Source organism: Myotis brandtii, unplaced genomic scaffold (genome assembly GCF_000412655.1).
Source record: "Myotis brandtii unplaced genomic scaffold, ASM41265v1 scaffold145, whole genome shotgun sequence".
Classification (NCBI taxonomy): domain Eukaryota; kingdom Metazoa; phylum Chordata; class Mammalia; order Chiroptera; family Vespertilionidae; genus Myotis; species Myotis brandtii.
In genome coordinates, this window is record NW_005355204.1 from 1,337,376 (window position 1) to 1,353,675 (window position 16,300).

General features: G+C 50.4%; 1 protein-coding gene across 4 annotated transcripts in view; it reads right to left on the minus strand.

Annotated features, from left to right (window-relative positions):
- Window positions 1-4,424: 4,424 nt before the first annotated feature.
- NCAPG2 (non-SMC condensin II complex, subunit G2) overlaps window positions 4,425-16,300 on the minus strand; it is a 63,703-nt gene continuing 51,827 nt past the window's right edge. For 3 of the 4 annotated variants that reach the window (XM_014535560.1, XM_014535559.1, XM_005861186.2), the window contains 5 exons: window positions 16,101-16,241; window positions 12,427-12,530; window positions 11,215-11,315; window positions 9,398-9,497; window positions 4,426-4,773 (listed from right to left, as the gene is read on the minus strand). In XM_014535560.1, coding sequence (XP_014391046.1) covers window positions 4,722-4,773; window positions 9,398-9,497; window positions 11,215-11,315; window positions 12,427-12,530; window positions 16,101-16,241 — 498 coding nt within the window. In that variant the 3' untranslated portion in view covers window positions 4,426-4,721. Of the gene's footprint in view, window positions 4,774-9,397; window positions 9,498-11,214; window positions 11,316-12,426; window positions 12,531-16,100; window positions 16,242-16,300 lie in introns of all 4 variants that reach the window. The other variant, XM_014535562.1, reaches the window with a different exon arrangement.

The following is a 16,300-nucleotide window of genomic DNA, read 5'->3' on the forward strand; positions in this document are numbered from 1 at the left end:
TCACCCCCGCGCCCTTCCCACCCCTCTGACCCCAGTGGAAGCCCGGCCCGCCCGCCAGGGTCCGGGTGGGGTGAAGGGCGTCACTGGCTGCCCTAGATGTGCCCGAAGGCCCGCCGCACCCTGTCCTAGGATGGGGCCCTTCTCTGCGGACTACCGGCTACTGCCGCCAGCACCTAAGTGTGGCCGGTGCCCTGGCCGCCAGAGCTCGTGGTTAGAGCGAAGGCCGGCGCTCGGGGGGTTGGCAGATTCCATCCCTGACCCTGGTTGTGGCGCCTGCAGGAGGCAAGCAATCCACGTGTGTCTCTCACATCCATGTTTCTCTCTCTCCTCTCTTCCCTCCCCACTTCCACTCTCTAAAATCCCGTGGGAAAAGTATCCTTGGGTGAGGCTGACAAAAAATATGTGCCTGGCAGTCGCCTGGGTCTGAATCTCACCTGAAGCAGGTAATGTCAGGGCTTCCTGGAGCTCAGGCTGTGCATGGTCTGAGCATGGGGGCGAGGAGGGGAGGGGAGTCCTCAGCCTGGAAAGCGGTGGGGGTTAGTGGGAGCCTAACCTGGAAGATCATCTGGAAATGGGAGCTGGAGCCAGGAAGCCACTTCTGAGCTCTGAGCTCCTGTCAGGGGTCAGGACTCCCAGTGGGGGTGGGACCTGCCGGGGCGCTTCCCTCCTCCCTGTGGCCTGGCTCTGTGCTGGCCACTGTCCAGGCTTTGGGAGGGCGCTGAGGACTCGTGCACGCCCCAGGAGACTACGTCCTAAAGACCTGGCACAGCTGCGTGTATCAGAGCAAACGTGGATGTGTTGTGAGCGAATGTGTGAGGTCTGTGAAGTATGTGTTATGTGCATGCGTGTGGAGTGTGTGCTGTGTGCATGTGTGTGGAGTGTGTGCTATGTGCATGTGTGTGAGGGGTGTGGAGTGTGTGCTATGAGCATGTGTGTGAGGGGAGTGGAGTGTGTGCTATGTGCATGTGTGTGAGGTGTGTGCTATGTGCATGTGTGTGAGGGGTGTGGAGTGTGTGCCATGAGCATGTGTGTGAGGTGTGTGCTATGTACATGTGTGTGGGGGTGTGGAGTGTGTGCTATGAGCATGTGTGTGAGGTGTGTGCTATGTGCATGTGACAGGTGTGGAGTGTGTGCATGTGTGTGAGGTGTGTGCTATGTGCATGTGTGTGAGGTGTGTGCTATGAGCATGTGTGTGACAGGTGTGGAGTGTGTGCTGTGTGCTATGTGCATATGTGTGAGGTGTGTGCTATGTGCATGTGTGTGGGGGTGTGGAGTGTGTGCTATGAGCATGTGTGTGAGGTGTGTGCTATGTGCATGCGTGTGACGGGTGTGGAGTGTGTGCGTGTGAGGTGTGTGCTATGTACATGTGTGTGTGGGGTGTGGAGTGTGTGCTATGAGCATGTGTGTGCTATGTGCATGTGTGTGAGGGGTGTGGAGTGTGTGCTATGTGCATGTGTGTGTGGGGTGTGGAGTGTGTGCTATGAGCATGTGTGTGCTATGTGCATGTGTGTGAGGGGTGTGGAGTGTGTGCTATGAGCATGTGTGTGAGGTGTGTGCTATGTGCATGTGTGTGTGGGGTGTGGAGTGTGTGCTATGAGCATGTGTGTGAGGTGTGTGCTATGTGCATGTGTGTGTGGGGTGTGCTATGTGCATGTGTGTGTGGGGTGTGGAGTGTGTCCTATGTGCATGTGTGTGAGGATGTAGAGTGTGTTCCTCACCTCCTAACCCCTCCATCATCATCGTCGTTATCCTGTGGCCCTGCCAGGGAGCCCTCAGTCTTCTCCCTTCCCCACCTGGTGCCCCAATCCCACCTGCTTCAGCATCTGGCAGGGGCCTGAGCTTGCTCTGACCCCGTGGGTCCATCTGCCCAATGTCAGCTTCACTTCTACTCTGCCTGTCCTGTAGCCCCGCACACTTCTTCTTGGTGTCTGGCCCTCATCAGCCGGCCTTCTCACAGCCGTTAACTGGGTTTCTTTCCTGCCCCAACAAGGCTGGCCTGGGCAGGCTTTGGGGTGGGGGTGACAGCGAAGTGTCATGGCTCAGCCCAGTCCATCTATAGTCAGAACTGATTACTGACCCTCAATGTCCCCAGTTCCCCTCATCGCTGATGTTGTGTCCCCAGCAGCCACTGCCCTCCCTAAAAAGTACCTCCCCCCACCCTGCTCCATACCTCTGTCCCGTGTCCAAGAGCCTCCCCCTGTCTAGGCCTGGCTGGGACGGGGCTGATCCTAACCCCTTGCAACCAGGATGCCACGTGGTCTACCAAGGTGGCCCCCAACCCACCCACACCATTTCCCGTGTTTCTTTATGTGCCTCAGTAATGTGCACAATTACAGATTAGTCCCATGGAACGAGGGAGGCCCCTCCCTACAGAGCAGTAACTTACAACCAATGCTGTGGATGAGCATAAACTTGAACTCCTGTCCACAAACAGGAGTCCAGAATGACCAGCCTGCAGCCGCCAGAGCAGAAGCCACACACAGAGCACGTCCAGAAGGATCTCACGGCACCAGGTCCAAGGCCAGGCAGCACCCTGCAGGGATGGGCACGTTTGGACCCCACCTGGAGGGGTTAAAACTAACCAAACCGTTGACTTAAGGTCAGTTTTTCACTGCATGGAGAGTATTCCATTTTTAAAGTAGTAATATCAGTTTCTCTGGAATTTCAGAGATCTGTACCTTGTCAGAGATTTGAACAATGCCGGGCAGCAATTCCCATCAGGACTCTATCCCAGTGTGGTATTTGGAGGGCGGAGGGTCGTGGAGAAGATGCGGGAATGTCCTGGCATCCACATGGGGCCCGGCTTGCACAGCAGCCTCACACCCACCTCGTGCCACGGCCAGCACACATCACAGCCAAACCAGGACAGAGCATGCGTGGCTGGGTGGGCTGTGTGGCCACCCCAGGAACCCTTGAGGCTTGGAGGTGTGCCACTGACCACTTCCTGGACGGACCAAAACGCCGCACGTTCGTGAGGCCCCCAGTCGAAAGGAACTTTTCCACCCACGGGACCAGCTGCTCTGCCCTCGGCCTTGCAGCGCGCACACTGAGGCTCCCACAGACCACGGCAGCCTGTGCGCCAGGGCAGCCATCACAGGGCCAGCTCCACGCAGGAGTTTCAGTTATGCACGAGTTCTTAGGATAGTCAGGTTTTCTCTTTTGTGTCTTAAAGGGTGAAATAATCCAATTTGTGAAAAAAATGTAATTCCATTTTATTGGGCCAACACACTTCATAAATCCTCTAGCTCACTTCCTGAAAATGAAGGACATTTCTGAAAAAGGCTGTTGCAGCAGATGTGTCACCTCTGCTCCTGACATGTTAGGTCTCTGTCCCTGTGTGCAGCCTCTTGTGTGGGGGGTCTTATCCAGGAAGGGACGTTTCCTGACTTACACCTCCCCACTCCCGGCACCAGCCCGTCCCCTGGGCACGACCCTGGAGCCCGTCACACATGGTGCACAGCTGCTCCCGCGGCGACACTGTGCATGGGCTCAGAGCAATGAGTTTGCGAAGTCCGTGCGGAGTTTCCCTTCACACCTGAATGTGGAGGCTCTCTGCTGTCTGAGGCCTCTGGGTTCCCAGGTCTCCTGCCTCCCATGCAAGCGAGTGGCAGGAAGGGGCCTGAGGAGGGTGCACGTCATCAGGCTCCAGGCCTTGCACACAAACCAGCTCTTCCACCCGAGTTCTCCAGGCTCGGCAGGCTCCTCTGCTCAGCTCCAGTCCCCACAGCCTGCCAACCTGCGTTCTTGGGGTCGAGCCTGGCCCAGGTGCCTTACTCAGACGAGCAGCCTGAGGCCCACAGTGATGAGTACCCAACGCAGAATACGGCAGCCATACGAGCGTGTTCACAGCTCCTAAAACAAGCCCCACTCACTTCTCGGCGGTCCCTGCACCAAGCCTGGCCCTAAAGCCCAACCACAGTGCGCAATCCGTCTGCGTGCTTCTCAGGGACACCAGGGCTTGCAGACACGGGCATTGCTTTACTCTCTCGCCGGGTCTGAGGACAGAATGCACACATGCCTGAGGGTCTCCCTTCCCACCTGTCACCAGGTGGCCTCCCAGGCCGCAGGTGCTGACTGGCCACGACTTAGGACCCGTAGCCAACAGGGATCTGGGATGAACATGGTGACTTCCTGGTAACCGGGACGGGCACAAAGGGTTATGGACAATGCAGCCAGGAAGCCAGGCGCCAGTCATCTGTGGGCATGGAACAGCTCGCAGTTAGAAAAGATCAACTAACAGTAGTTCAGCTCAACTGAATGGCTCGTATTTGCAGCCACAGGGCCCACCTCCACCCCAGGGTGGCGGCTCCAGGACCTGTGTGTGGCCCTCCCCCCGTGCCCGGCCATGGTTCCGCTACAGCACCTTCCGGTAGAAGACAGGCTCCCCAGAATACGTGTTTTCTTTGCTTTATTACAGTTTGCAAGCAATAATATATATATATATATACACATATATATGTATCATTTTTAAAACAACCAGGGGTGCTAGAAAGGTGACTTTTTCTTTGCACCCCGGGTTTCCTGAGCCCTTTACATTAACTATATTATTTTGCAGGCACTAGGCAAACATTTAAGAACTTTGAGCTTCCTACACACACTTCCCCAAATCCCACCTTCCCTATTACATGGGATATATTGAAAACACGAGGGAAATACACACTCATTTCATTTCCTGTCAGTCCCTTTTCTCTATTTTTATGTAACCAAAGATGTTGGCTCGGTTATGAATTCAAAAATGCTCCCAAAGTTCTTGATGATGATTCGTAGAGAAATCTGAAACACAAGGAAAGAAAGAATTAGCTATAAATATAAGTGACCAAATTGTCCAAATGTACATTTTCACAAAATAAATCTAAAAACCTAACACACTTAAAAAGAAAGTTGAAACAAGGAGTCACTGCCCACTGACCAGTCCATGTACGTCAGAGAAGGAAGAATCACACTGTCTTAGCGGATACGCAGCATGTGGACAAGCGTCAGTGAACACAGCGGCCATCACTCCCCACAGCCAGCAGCTCAGGGGTCCCCAAGGATCCCTCCACACAAATGAAACTAGTCAGTCAACCTATTCCGAGAGATGGCTTCCTCCCTGACGGTGCTCGCGTGTGGGAGGCTCTGCCCATGACTCGGTACTCAGCGGACTCCACCACATGGGTGCACGTCCCCTCTAGCACCTGCATCCTGAGCTTTCCCTTCTACACAGGAACAAGGACAGGGGGATGCACTACCACATGGCAGCCACTGGCTCAGTCACCTGAGACCTGTAGACAGGCCTCGCCGTGCCTCCTCCCCTCCCTGCCTGCCCCACCCAGCCGATGTGGGCTGGACCTCACCTAAGCCCTGCAGGGTCCCTCGTGACTGTCCTGGTCTCTAGACCAGTGATGGCGAACCTTTTGAGCTCGGCGTGTCAGCATTTTGAAAAACCCTAACTTAACTCTGGTGCCGTGTCACATATAGAAATTTTTTGATCTTTGCAACCATAGTAAAACAAAGACTTATATTTTTGATATTTATTTTATATATTTAAATGCCATTTAACAAAGAAAAATCAACCAAAAAAATGAGTTCGCGTGTCAGAGGTGTCATAGGTTCGCCATCACTGGTCTAGACCCTAAAGAGCTGATCTGGGTGGGGGGTGAGGGGGCGCTATCTTTTCTGTCACCGGGGCTGGAGGCCCTGGAGAGACCACCACAGTCAATTCCAGGTCTAGAGCCGACGGGGCAGCGCGCACATGCCAGGTGCACCCCCTCTCCGAGCCAAAAGACACTCCCGTCCTTCTCGCTGCCCAAATGCCACCAGGGTCCGGCACTCCCCCAGAGGGTGCACGAGCCAGCTAAGCTCTCAGTTCCTGCCTAGACACTGATATCGATCTTTACCCCAAATGACGTCTCCTGAGCTAGAGCCCCACATGCTGCTCCCTGTGGAGATGACCCACCACATGGCCCGAAAACAGCCCTTCTAGTATCAGTGCAAGCACATGTGTAACTGCACTTTCTAGTAGCTACAGTAAGAGGTCAAAAGAGTCAGGTGAAGTGCATTTTAATGTTTTATTTAGCCCAATACACCCAAAAGACAGCAATCCACTATCAATATAAAAACACTGCTGACAGCCCTGGCCAGTGCGGGTCAGTGGTTAGAGAGCTTGCCAGAGCATCGAGGGGTCCAGGTTTGATTCCTGGTCAAGGGCTTGTACCTGGATTGCAGGTTCGATCCCCGGCCCTGGTTGGGGCACGTGCAGGAGGCAACCAATTGATGTGTCTCTCATATCAAAGTTTCTCTCCCTCCCTCCTTCCCCCGCTTCACTGCTGACAACTGCACAATCAGGGCCATGCTGTCTCCAGGCCTCGGTGTGCACTCCATGCCATGCCCCGCTCAGCTCAGCTGACTCCCGTTCTGAGTCCTCAGTGTCCACAAGGGATGAGTGGCCGGCATAGGGGCCAGCACAAATCTAGAAACATTTTAAAATTCTCTCTTTATCCCTGGAATTCAGGAATTTTTACTAACACTTGGATGTGATTTTTTGTCATCAATCCCATCCAGAATTTAGTGAAACAACAAAATTTTTAAAATTACACATTTTCCTATCATTTATTAAATCACTGCCTGTCTTGGGTCTATTCTCTTGGTCTGCCTTTGTCCCTATAACTTTTCATCAGTATCTGTTCTGACATATCCCTCTGACGTGCTCCCTCTGCCCATCTGGAGTCTGAACTCAGCAGTGACGTCTCTCCTGAGTGCTGCATTGCTATGCTTTGTGGGCTCTAACTGTTCCTCTCTAACTGCTGGGCCACCCCATGTGTGGTGGTTCTTGTCTGTGTCCTGTGGACACTCAGGTGGAAACAGACGGTGGATGTGAGAGGCGCAGGCCATGGAAGCTGCCGCCACAGCAGTGAGCAGGCTCTTGGCCCCCAAAAGAAACACCAGAACACTCCGATGCCCCCTCAGCTCTCCAAGGCCTCCAGCCCCGGTGACAGAAAAGATAGCGCCCCCCACCCAGGTCAGCTCTTTAGGGTCTAGAGCAGTGGTTCTCAACCTTCCTAACGCCGCGACCCTTTAATACAGTTCCTCATGTGGTGGTGACCCCCAATTTCATTGTTAAAAATTGAACATAATTAAAGCATAGTGATTAACCACAAAAACAATATGTAATTATATATGTGTTTTCCGATGGTCTTAGGCGACCCCTGTGAAAGGGTCGTTCAATCCCCCAAAGGGGTCGCGACCCACAGGTTGAGAACCGCTGGTTTAGAGCGACCAGGACAGTCACGAGGGCCAGTGTTAGCCAGACCCAAGTTCCTGGTGGCCTGGGAGAGAAAAGCACCCTCTCTCACCCCCAGGAGCTGAGACAGGGACACAGGACACACCAAGTCACCAACACTCCACTTACTCAAAATACTGTCTCCTTACGTGAGCATGGCCTTAAAAGGCCAGAGGGAAAAGCACTCAGCCACCTTGGCAGGAGAGCTGATTAACTCTAGGCATCAGCCACTCAAGCTGACCTACGTCTAGACTAGCACAGACATGACTGCGTCACCCTGGGACTGAGACGGAGCCAGCACACACAGACCGCTGGCATCGCACATGCTCCTGTCCTAAGTGAGGTACCCAGGGCCGGCGGGCCCAAGACAAACCGCAGATAAGGGCAGAGTTTGGGTTCGAACCCAGGCTGTCTGTCTCCTGACTCTTAAGGAGCCTCGGACTGAAAACATTCAGCTCTATTTTACTCACTCTCCTAATGCCTGGGGAAAGGCTCACTATACTAGGTACCCCAAAGAAATAGGGATATTAAAGAACAAAATGAATGAAATGTGGAATGTTAGAGCTGGAAGGGACAGGGGCAAACCTCAGACAAATTAAACCCTGGGCCAGGCTTCTCCTGTGGGTCAAGACACTTGACCCGAGTCTAAACGTCTTTAAGCACAGGCGGAAGCCGAGTGAGTCTTCACAACCTGCCTCCCTGCAACCCCACTACGAGGGGCTGTGCTCACGTGAGGGAGAACACCCCACAGCCACAGCCACAGGGGGGTCCTACTGCCCACGGGCTGTGCCCTCATGATGGAGAACACCCCACAGCCACAGCCACGGGGGAGGGGGTCCCACTGCCCACGGGCTGTGCCCTTGTGATGGAGAACACCCCACAGCCACAGCCACAGCCACAGCGAGGCAGGCAATAATTTTCGGAGAAAACGATATAAGAAACAATGTATGTTTTTATTAAAGAGCTGTCTTATTTATGCATAGTTTTTAATTATCCACACTATTGGTGATGACAGAAGCATGTTTCAACACATGAAAATCAATTGTCATCCATCACATCAACAGGCTAAGAAGAATATCACATGGTCATATCAATACACGCAGAAAAAACTACTAAAAAATCCAGCACCCATCACTCATATGGAAAACTCATGAGCGGAGCTCATCAACCTGATAAAGAGCGTGTATAAAAACCCTCGGCTTCTCATCACACCCAATTCTGAGAAAGTAGAAGCTTTCAGACTCAGAGAGGAACAAGGCAGGGAGGTGCCCTCTTGCCACCCTTTTCAGCGTGTGACCCAAAGCCTTGGCTAATGCAGTCAGGCAGGAAAGGGCAAGAGAGGTATACAGACTGGGAGGGGAAACAAAACTGTCTTTGCTCATTCATGAGCAAGTCAGGATTTTGAAAGTTTTTCTCCAAAGGAGAAAATGGCTACTTTCCCAGGCATGTACAAAACTGATTACCTAGTGCAGAGCTCTGTAAACTTAAGTTCACAAAACAACAGGAAAAACATGGTTTCTGTGGCTGATCTGAGAGTCCACACAATTCCTAGGAGCATCGGCAGGTCACTGCCAGCACCCGTGCCAGCACAGTATAGCCTAGCATGCCCATGGCTTCAAAGGCAAAGCAAACCATCAAAAATAATCTATAGCCCTAACTGGTGTGGTTCAGTGGATAGACCGTCAGCCCGCGGACTGAAGGGTCCCAGGTTCGATTCCCGTCAAGGGCATGTACCTTGGTTGTGGGCACATCCCCAGTAGGAGGTGTGCAGGAGGCAGCTGATCCATGTTTCTCTCTCATGGATGTTTCTAACTCTCTATTCCTCTCCTTTCCTCTCTGTAAAAAATAAAATATATTTTTAAAAAATGAACTTTCTTATAAAAAAATAATAATCTACAAAATAAGTTCATATACACTTTTCTAGAGCAATATTTGGCAAATAAAGTTTTTTGTTTTTGCAGACAGACATAGAAATCAATTAAACATATGTTCCAAGGGTTTTGCCAACAAAATGTTTCTATCTTTACAATCCCGTTTCCTAACCCCCTGGCTGTGGGCAGAGGGACCACGTGATGTAAAAAGCACCTGCGGAACAACCAGCACTTTCCAGATGGCCGCCCGCCGCAGACCGAGCTTTACCTCTCCTTGCTGTCCTCCTCCAAAGTAATCTCCATGAAGGTCTGCAGTTTTCTGTGAACGGCAGCTGCAACATCCTTCACTTTGGAACTTCTATGCTTACCTGTAAGTATGTTAAAGACAAATATGTCTGCCATCAATGCAGGCACCATTTCAACACGACTGAGCACCCACCACCCCCTAGCGCTGGCCCACTTATTGACCCCCCACAGGAAGTGAGGGTCCAATGCTGACGAAGCTCCCCGCAGCTCTGAGGCAGAGAGAGCTCCGATGAAGGTGACCCAGGAGTCTGTCCACCAGGGAGTGCGTGCCCACCTGTGCCTCCGTGAGAATGACAACTACCACACTGCAGCGTCACCACCGGCTTGGCAAATACTTCAGTACCTATGAAGTCCTAGGTGCTCATCAGAAACCCAACTCCATTCTCACACCCTCCACACAGAGCAGGTCCCCTCGACCTGCAGAACTCAACTAGGGACACTCCCTTAGGGGAGGCTTTTCTGATGCCTGGCCTCGGGCAAACCAGTTACCGAGCATTATCATAAGACTGCAGACTCGGGCTTATGGGGGAGATCGTCCTAGGAGCACTCTCTAGATATAACATGTTATCTAATAATTTTGACATTATTAAAACTGAACAAAAACATAGAAAGTTAACGGTAATGCACTGCAGGGTGTTACTGTAGTGTACACTGAGGGAAGCACTTTAGGGCAGCTCCAGGCATTTCCCAGTACTATTGCAATTGGCTGGGACAGTCACAACAGGCAAAGCTAAGGCTTAAGCATTTAGCAGATACATTCAATATTAACACCAAAACATACCATCATTAGCAAAATATATTCGGATTTTTAAACAGCCTATATAATAAATACCTAATATGCTAAGTGCCCGATAGACCGGTCAGCCGTTCAACCAATCAAAGTGTAATGTGCTAATGATATGCTAAGGCCACTCAACCGTTCGCTATGACATGCACTGACCACCAGGGGGCAGACAGTCAACCAGTCGACCAGTTGCTATGATGTGCACTGATCACCAGGTGGCAGATCCTCCGACTGGTACAGTCAATTGGGACTGAGCAAGACGGGCTGGACATGCCCTGGAGCCCTCCCCTGGTCCCTCCCCAGCTGGCCAACCTTCCGCATCCCTCCCCAGCCCCAATCGTGCACTAGGGGGTCCCTCGGCCTGGCATGTGTCCTCTCACAATCTGGGACAACTTGGGGGATGTCAGAGAGCTGGTTTCAGCCCGATCCCACAGGCAAGGCCGAGGGACCCCATTGGTGCACAAATTCGTGCACTGGGCCTCTAGTAGGTAATATATGACAAACCAAATAAATTCAATTCTGAGGCACAGGAGCGATACGTACTGGGTCCAGGGGGGAAAGGTGATGGGGACAGGAAGTGCATTAAGAAGCTCAGGCCAGCCCTGATCGGTTTGGCTCAGTGGACAGAGGTTCGGCTTGCGGACTGAAGGGTCCCGGGTTCAATTCCAGTCAAGGGAATGTATCTTGGTTGCGGGCACATCCCCAGTGGAGGGTGTGCAGGAGGCAGCTGGTCGATGTTTCTCTCTCATTGATGTTTCTAACTCTGTATCCCTCTCCCTTCCCCTCTGTAAAAAATCAATAAAATATTTTTTAAAAAAAGAAGCTCAGGCCAGCAGGTTACCCCCAGTGCAGGCTCAGCCAAGTAGAGGGAGCTGGGCAGATAAGTGTCAGAGCAGGGGATCATGGAACACGGGAGCTGAGTTCCTAGAAGTTCCAGAACAGTTCTAAGATAGGGACAGCAACAGCCCAAACAAAGTGATAGAAATTTAACCAACCTTTATTGATAACCAAAATAATATGCATAACAGCCGTGAGACACACAATTCCTTCAATATCGTCAGAATTAACACACACCTTTAACTCATCTAAAAATGACCTGCAAAAAACAAACATCTGAAATTACTTGACAGCATGCACCCTAATACTTGGTAGAAAGACAAATACAGGTAAGATTCATTAACCACTGTGAATTCTAGTTCCCACACTTTCACTCTGGTATGCCAATCCCACAGGTGAGACACTCCATCAGAATGGGTCTTCTGGTGAAGTGAAGGAAGCTACTCTGTATGCCCCAATACACACCACAAAACTTAGTATGTTTCTGAAAGGTAATTCACAGCTGCTAAAAACGATGCTTTTTAAATTTCTCACTGAACTGATCTGCTATTCAAGTTTCACAGGTATCAGGCACCTGCAAAACTATTCTTTCTTTAACCCTTCAGTCTTGTATGTGCCAAGCCTAGGGCATCAGGTGAATGAAGTGGCTGGAGAAATATGCAGGTGTGTTCTGACGAGCGGAAGCCACGTTGATGCCTCACCCACAGGAACAAGCATTTTATAAAACACATTAACATTCTAAATGTCTCCCTCTAACTGAATTTTAGTTATGAGAAGCACAACCAGATTTGGATGAATATATTTTACAGAAAGTTAGAGAAATTCTACTTTATATATACTTATACAGCCCCAAAATGGGTCTGTAAGTATAATGTAGATATTTTATGTAATATTTACAATGTATTAGTATACTATACAAGTGTACAGTATAATGTGTTTCAGTGTAGTCTATATATATAAAAGCCTAAGCACCATTACCACTGGTCGACCGAATGACCGGTCGACCAGTCGCTCTGACGTGCACTGACACCAGGGGCAGATGCTCAACGCAGGAGCTGCCACCTGGTGGTCAGTGCGCTCCCACAGCCAACCTCCTGCGGTCCCTCCCCCTGGCCGGCTGGCCCCGATCGGCCTGGATCGCTGGCCATGCCAAGGAATCCCACCCATGCACAAATTCGTGCATTGGGCCTCTAGTGTAAATATAATGTATAATCTAATGTAAATATCTTTAATCACTGATAAAATGGGAGAAAAATCTATGTTTCTGTCAAAGAAAGAGGGCAGTTCTGAGAAATTCTGAGAGTGAAAGGAACAGCACAGCCAGCTGAGCCACAGCCGTGGGAAGAGTATCAGACAGTGAAAATGATTACCTGACCACATTCGGAGATTTTATGATTATTCCTATTAAACACCTTGAAAATGGGGGCAGGTCTGACAGATACTCTGGAGGGGAAAGCTCTTCTACATCAGAAACCTAAAAAAAAAGTTTGGAGTCAGTAATTTATCAGTTGAGACTGAGACATAACTTATTTTACACAGCTTTGGGTTATCTTCAACTTGAGAAAGGCTTTCCAGAAACTCAAAAGAACGACTTTATTAATTGTTGAAATTTCTACAAGAACCTTGACTAATCTATTTTTATATACATGTCTTTAGTTAGAGCAAAGAAAAAGATAATATCACTCAACAAGCCTTTTGTCAGTCATCTCTAATTTACCTTCTGTAAATGTTTTATGCTGGGAAAATTTAACACATGTTCTTATTAGTACAGATCTGGTTTTCTCCATTTCAAAATTATTAACATTTTGGGCTAGTGAATTCCTTCTTATGGGTGCCCTGTACCCCACAGGCCCTGAGAAGCACCTCTGGCCTCCACCCAGCAGCTCTCCCTGGCTGTGAAAATAAAAATGTGCAGACGTGGCCAATGTCCTCTGGAGGAGCAGTGAGGACCTCGGGTCTGGACCTCTGGCCTCCATCAGCACCTTTCATTTAAAGTCACCCATTCCTGGTGGTGAGCTCTCTGTGCACATGGCCCTGGGGAAGTCTCGATCCAGGCCCCTGCAGGTGACGCGTGCACACGCCCACCTGCCCCACGTCAATCGCCATTATCTTACCCTATTTCAAGGCTGCCTTAGGGAATTTCACTCCGGCACAACCAGACAGCACTCCTGACAAGCCTCCCAGGGTTCCTCTACAGATACTCTTACATATGAAATAGCACTGTTTCTCATGAAAATACATTACATCTTAAATGCTGTAAATGCATTTCGCATACAATGACACAAATGACTGGTTAACATAAACACATGTCTGGAGATTTGAGCACACCCAGATCTACAAGGATGACCAGCCTGGTCGGAGGACACTGTAGTGCAGGGGCAGCAAAATGCAGAGCAACTGCAAAATATTACACACAAGTGATAATGTAAACTCAACAGAGGAGACAGAACCGTACAAATAGCAGGAAAGGAGGGAAAAAAGGGGGACTAATAAACATCAAAATGGTCAACTTACACCCAAGCATATATGTAACTCCATTAAAGTCAATGAATTAAGCAACCCAACTTAAAGGCAGAGATTATAAGATTGGATGGGAAAAAAAGACCCCCATGTGGTATCTATGGTGTGGAATGAGAAACAGCAGGGCCCAGACTTGTGTGATGCTGCTGCAGAGACCGAGACAAATCCCTCAAGATGAGCCTTAGGGTGCATGCGTGGTGTGACCAAGCTCCCGGACACACGGAGGGGAAGTCCACAGCGCTGACCTTCACTGAGGACAGGCAGATGGACAAAATCAGTGGGGGCACAGGGCAGAGGTCCGTAAACGCCTTCTCTAAAGTAGTAGATAAGTAGTAAATTATTTTCAGCTTTGTGGGCAAAACCATCTTCACACCTACTCACCTCTGTTCTTGTAGCACAAAGCAGCCACAGAAAATAGGTCAAGAATGGGGTGGTTGTTCTCCAAAATAACTTTATTTACAAAAGCAGAGGGTGGGCCAAACCTGGCCAGTCACTGATTTCTTTATCACTGTTAGCTACTCAGCACTGGAGGAAATAAGTTGTAGTTCTTATTCTATGTATGACTTCCTTTCAAGTTTTAAGGAAGGCCTTAAATTCTATTAATGTTTTAAAATTTAGTTAACTTTTTTAAAATTCATGATCTTATAATACAAGATTACATGCCATATGTCTACATTCATATACAATGGTGTTGCCTATCAGATCCCACCTTCTGTGGCTGAGAAAGCCTATCTTCTCAAGTCCCTGTTCGTGCCCTTCCTCAACACCACCAATTCCACGCGGAAAAACAGCACTTTTTGTTTTGAGTTAAATTATCACCCTGATTATGTCAATCTCTCAGCACACAGGCTAATTACATAAAACAGCCTATTGCAAGAGTAGAAACGAATCATCATGTGTCCAGGCTGCTGCCAGAGCTTGCATTTCCTGTGCTTAGAAAAGAAAAGTCAGGGGCACCTGTGCACTACTCCAACCATGTCCAGGAGTCCGGCACCTGCTCACCACCAACCATGACTTTGGCCTCATCAGCAGAAAGGAATCTTAAGAAATGTATCAGCTTGCCCTGACTGGTGGTTCAGTGGTTAGAGCGTCGGCCCAGACACTGAAGGATCTCGGGTTCAATTCCCGGTCAAGGGCATGTACTGGGTTGCAGGTTTGCTCCCCGCCCCTTAGGGTGCATGCAGGAGGCAACCAGTCAATATCTCTTTCACATCAATGTTCTCGTTCTCTCTCTCTCTCTTCCTCCCTCCCTCCCTCCCCTTCCCAAAGGAATACCTTGGTTATAATCAAGAAAGACAATATCCTACCTTCACGGTCCAAGAGCTGGAGAAGCAAACCCCCCACTAAAGTGTGAGCTCTTAAAAATACTTATCCTATCTAATAATAGACAAACATGGTAATTGACCGTACCTTCGCTATGCCTCCCATTGGCTAATCAGTGTGATATGCAAATTAACCCAACCAAGATGGCGGCCGGCAGCCACGCAGCTGAAGCGAGCAGGAGGCTTGCTTACTCCAGTGATGGAGGAAGCCAAGGTTCCCCACCTGCCGCGGCCCGGCTCTAAGCTCCACTGAAAGCAACAAAGTTTCAATTATAGAAGCTAAACAAACCCCAGATACCTTCTTTCAGCAGGCCGTGGCCACAGAGCTGGAGCGAGCAGGAGCTGGCTCTCAGCTCCAGTGACGGCAACAAAGTTTCAATTGTAGAAGGTAAATAAATCCCAGAATAAAAAAGAAAAAGAAAAAGAAAAAAAAGGAGAGGCTGGGAGCTTCAGTTGCCGGCCAGCCTGAAAACAGCCCTCAGCCCCTCACCCAGACTGGCCAGGCACCCCAGTGGGGACCCCCACCCTGAAGGGGGTGTGACCAGCTGCAAACAGACATCAGCCCCTTACCCAGGCTGGCCAGGCACCCCAGCGGGACCCCCACCCTGATCCGGGACACCCTTCAGGGCAAACCAGCCGGCCCCCACCCATGCACCAGGCCTCTCTCCTATATAGTAAAAGGGTAATATACAAACTGACCCTAACAGCAGAAAGACTGGGAATGACTGGTCACTATGACACACACTGACCACCAGGGGGCAGACACTCAATGCAGGAGTTGCCCTCTGGTGGTCAGTGCATTCCCATATGGGGGAGCTCTGCTCAGCCACAAGCCATCAGTACAGCGGTGGTGGTGGGAGCCTCTCCTGCCTCCTCAGCAGTGCTAAGGATGTCCGACTGCAGCTTAGGTCTGCTCCCCGCTGGCAAGTGGACATCCCCCAAGGGCTGCCTGGCTGCCAGTGGGATGTCTGATTGCCAGCTTAGGCCCAATCCCCCGGGGAGCAGGCCTAAGCCAGCAGGTGGTCATCCCCCGAGGAGTCCCAGACTCTGAGAGGGCACAGGTCGGGCTGAGTGACCCCCCCTGAGTGCACAAATTTTTGTGCACCTGGCTTCTAGTTAAAACATAAAATGTGCTGCTGGCAGAAAAGAGCACCTGGTATAGTCAACAAGAAACACAGAAGTCTCAGAACCATGGGCTTCACCTTTCGCAGCTGGTGACTTATTTCAACGACAGACGCCGCCATCAGCGTGGAAAGCACGCCGCGGTGAACGGGTGTGCCCACGTGCCAAGACTGCACTGTTGTTATAAACTCATGCAGAGGGGTCTGAACAGAGTGCAGGAGCTACGGAGAAAGCACATCGGCAGTTCGGTGATTAGAGAATAGGCCCTTCCAGGGGAGCC